At 33.2% G+C, this 4,807-nt stretch overlaps 1 protein-coding gene across 1 annotated transcript in view; it reads left to right on the plus strand.

Moving 5' to 3' along the window:
* Positions 1–60: 60 nt before the first annotated feature.
* LOC108755784 overlaps positions 61–4,807 on the plus strand; it is a 71,750-nt gene continuing 67,003 nt past the window's right edge. Inside the window, exon 1 of the mRNA XM_018499027.1 lies at positions 61–165. Coding sequence (XP_018354529.1) covers positions 131–165 — 35 coding nt within the window. The 5' untranslated portion in view covers positions 61–130. The remainder of the gene's footprint in view (positions 166–4,807) is intronic.

Genomic DNA, 4,807 nt, shown 5'->3' on the forward strand with positions numbered 1-4,807 from the left:
ATACGTTCTGCGCGTACCTTTCGCTTTCTACAAGTGATTCTGTGATTCGTGATAGAGACTTCAGGTGATCCTCACAGAAACTGCTTTCAACTGGACGTTAGCGAGGGGTTGAAGGAGATCGTCGGGTAGAATGGCTGGCGCCAGGATGGATCGGAAGATCACTCTGTAAGTGGACGAATGCTTTTATTTATATTTCACGTAAATTGTAAATAATTTGAATCGTTTGATATTGCGCATATCAAACGATACATCGAGATATTAACAACAACAACAAAATAGTTTACAAAATGATTCATTTGACTCATGTAAATTTTACAAAATGATTTATTTAACTCGTCTAAATTTTTCATTATAACCTTCATACTTTTTTTTATCATGATGCAAATTTATTGTAAACAATTTGCCACGTAAATCTTCTGACAAATTTCTTTACTATTGTATTCCCTCTTCTCGCAATATTCAACACCGGTATGATATTATAATAATCCAGCATGCAAGATTTTTTACGGAAAATACTTTACGTAATTACAGTCGTCGCAGTCTGTCATTAATTATACCCCCGAGCCGGTAAATTAAAATAATGCGTTTATGAATCCATGTAATTTACTTCAATACCAAATCGTGGGTTGATCTTCAAGGTAGATTATTTTCCGCTATCATATGAAGCACTGATTACCGACTAATTTATGTAAAGATCAGAAATATTACCTACTGCGCGCGTTTTTCACGGGCTTGGCCGCGATTTGCTATGCTGATACGAAAAAGCGTATCTCGTATACGCGAAAGGTGTTCCCTCAAAAATACCTAATCGATTAGTTTGAAGCGGAACGCCAACATGTATCTGGTTAATCTATTATCCTCTGCTACTCGGTACCCGATCTTCCGAGAAGTTGTACACCATCTTTTATACATCGGCCTAAATAATAATTACTCCATTTTACCATTTTCTTTCGGAAGGAACGCGGCACAGATACCATCTTCTCCCGTTACAAACTTAAATCAGTGTTACTGTTGCATTTTTGCCACGTCGCAAGTAGTAGAAACTACTATCATCCTGGCGCGCATAATCTATCTTTCTTGCACCAGATCTTTCGTTTTTTGTGCAAGATGTACACATTCTTCTAACAGAATAGAAAAAGTATAAAGAAAAAAATTAATATTAAGAAGAATCTGGTATAATAAGAAAATATTAATACGTTTTTAATTACCAAATAAATAGTAAGAATTTTTAAATAAACTTATTTTTAATATATACATATATATATATAGTATAAAATTTGTTTAACATAATTTATTACACATATACACAAAAAGGTTTTGATGAAATCTTTAAAAATTTAGCTAAATATACATCTGAAAATAATTTTGTTTGTATCGAAATAATTAGTATGTAGGACACTTAAATTGGTTGCTAGAATGTTAAAACTTTTTCTTCATCAATACTGAAGCGTTCTATATAATTTTAATAAAATTATTTTCAGATTTGTATCTGATTATAAATTTTTAAATACTTCAACAAAATCGTTCTTTCTGTGTAAGTAAATTATAACAGTAATGATGAAAAAATGTAACGTATACTTTTTTAGCTTACTTAATTATATTGAATTTCTGATACGCGTATAAAATAATAGCTATCGAGAATATAACATCTTTAATGCAAGACTTGTTTTAGAGTAGCTTGCTTATTTACTTATTGCTGTATATTCTCAGTGGTATGTTTCATAATTACTGTGCACTTTGTATTATCGCTTACGTCGGCAATCTTGAGAGTTATTAATTATTGGTTAACTTTCCTCTCGTCATTTTGCCCCAGTTTCTTCTATGGTTCTTATGCATCTTTGCTTCAGTTCTTTATTGATATTAACAAGTAATGATATCAACACCTTTCATGTTGATATCTAATAAAATTTGTCGATTTATTTATCTATTTATTTATTCATAGATTTTAAATTTTCATCAGATCTCTAATCTTACCTAACAGATTATTTAACAGACAGATTAAGATTAAAGGTCAAATTATACAATTTTTGCATAATTTCAATTGTAAGTGTTTATAATATAACACGGAATTTTCATATGTAATTTTAAAGAAAATATGCATGCAGTATTGATATATCATAAAAATAAAAATTTGAGAAAAAGAACATCTAAAATATTGTAAAAGTGTACAGAAGCACTTTATATTTGTAATTTAACCAGAGCGAACAGTCTATCGTGCTACTTCTCAAATATCGATAAAAACATACTGAGGAAACTGACATGGTAAACCTAAGATCAAATATAAACGCTCATCATTTGGAATTAGTGAAGAAGGATAGGGTTTCGAAGACGAGGTTGTTCTCAATCTTGCGATCGATCGTCGCCGGTGGATCGTTCACCGCGTACCATCATAGCGCCGACCAATCAAACGGGACATTAACCACAGTGCTCGGGAGGATCGTGCACTGGTTTGCATGCACCGAGAAAGGAAGCGATCACGGGCGATCTAGCTGCTCCGACAGAGTTGCTGATGTGCGTGCGTTTACTCATGCACACGCGTGCTCGGTACAATGCCTGGATGCAACGGAATCGCATTTAGAACCGTAGTACCTTCAATTAACCGGAGGTATAGTATATCCGGAGGGCTCTGTTTTACCAGAATTTTCCTTTCGAGTCCTTACGGTACAGACTGTTTGTTTATCTCGATACCGTTTACATAATCTCTTTGTCTCTAATTTCTTTTTATTTTATTTTACTCTTTATTGAACTACTCTTTGTTTCGGTCTATTTCATTTGAGCAAGAAAGCTCGTTAATAGCTGCAAATTAATGATATCAAGCATAATAAGTATAAAACCATTAATGTCACACTGTAACTACAAGATGTGATACTTGTTACGTGTGCCATTATACATAATTTCAGTGTTTATGGCTAAAAAAAAGATTGCAAAATTTGCAAGATTGCAAAAAGATTGAATAAGATATAATATTAGACCTTCCATATCGAGATCATGTCATCGATATGCTAACTATACATCATGATACATGAGTTACGTATGCATATAACATATATATATATATATACAAGCAAAAATATATATGGAGAAATACTAGATAGTAGTGTGTGGTTAATTTACAGCTAGTTCTAAAGCTTGTATTCCTCTCGGTCCCAGTTCTATAACGTTGTCGTCAATACATGATGGATTATAATCGCGGAAATGCTCCAGTTTCCTTAATCGTTAACTGAGATTAATATGATCTTCTTCATAATCAACTTTGTTTAAGTCTTCTGAAAGTGTCGATTCGATTCGGTCGGTATTATATTAATTTTAGAATAACGGTAAAATTATAAATTATCCCAAAGCTGCGCTCTACGCTCTCATAGTGTTGTTGGGGTCAACTTTAGAATTATCAAATAAGGTCAGATAATGTTCACAAAAGCTGTAAGCTTCAAATGGAACGCAGCCTAAATCTACTAGAACTATAAATTATTCTAAATCTACTAATCTTATGTTAAACGCTATATAAATATTAGAAAAAAAAAAGAGCAATTTACATTGCATTTTATTTATGAAACGTAAGATACACACCGTTATTATTTGAAAAGTGACAAATAAAGAACATATTTTGAGAACTTCAGTAAACTTGCAGAATGCAGAAATAAAAATCGTTAGTTACGCGTCGCGTGCTTTCCGGTGTTGTGTATTGAAAAACGTATCGATCATCTCGTTTAATTGAAAATCCCGTTGATATATCTTAATCTCGGTTTTACGAGCCGTATCTGTCCGCGATTTTTCGATTCCGTCCATCGACAGGGATGATAGAAGTGCTCAACGCGGAAGCTTTTTCACGGGTGACTCGACAGGAATGTCGTCCTCGCTTTACGATCTTACATCACAATAAATGTCGTGACGCATATTCAAGGTCTATTTGTACGAGCTCCAATTTCAAACAGCGGTAACCGACGCCCACAGATCCACTCGCATTGATTTAAATCCCTAATAAAGCGATCGCGGAAGAGAGGACTGGGATTTTTCCGGCGATCCGAATTTTACGAGGCACGTCGTCGTTGCCGCAAGAAAAGCTCGCGTGATCGGGCCGATCAGCTTTAATTGGAAATACCAAATTAATGTAACTTTTCCCGTCGCTGCCATGCCTGCCTCATTATCCATCTGCAGCGTAATGAACGGTAACTCTGTAATACTAAGTCACTAATCGTAGGTTAACGTATTGTAGATTTTAACTACAGGTTAATGGATTCCGTGTGCGATCTTATCAACATAGACGAGAGAAATTGTAATAATACGGATGAATAATTTACTTGTTTCCGTTCGTACATAAATTCGTACTTACTGCATGCAAAGAAGACTGTATTGTTACCGTTATATACGCGATTTGTAAGCATAGAAACAATATTTAGCACTGTTATAATAATTGTAGTACTCTATTCTAAAAATTTAATAAATCGGAGATTTGTTTATTATCAGTTAGTTAAAAACAAATATTGTTGAAATAATTATCAATAACGAGAGAATAAAGGGCACATAAGAGAGAGAGAGAGAGAGAGAGAGAGAGAGAGAGAGAGAGAGAGAGAGAGGGAGGAGTCAAATATAAAGAAGTATTTTAAAACATAAAAAATCAAAAGAAAGTATGTACAATATAATATTCTATAATTAATTAAAAATATTAAATATATTTATGCCTTTATTCTCCCGTTATTGTTTTTTAAATTAAAAGTTCTTCGTTCTTGTAATAACTTAGGAAATTATGTTGAAATCAAGAAAGATATCTTTATCCTTATCGATTACAATTGAACTAGAAGATTAACTA

This window comes from Trachymyrmex septentrionalis, unplaced genomic scaffold, assembly GCF_001594115.1.
Source record: "Trachymyrmex septentrionalis isolate Tsep2-gDNA-1 unplaced genomic scaffold, Tsep1.0 scaffold9, whole genome shotgun sequence".
Classification (NCBI taxonomy): Eukaryota; Metazoa; Arthropoda; class Insecta; order Hymenoptera; family Formicidae; genus Trachymyrmex; species Trachymyrmex septentrionalis.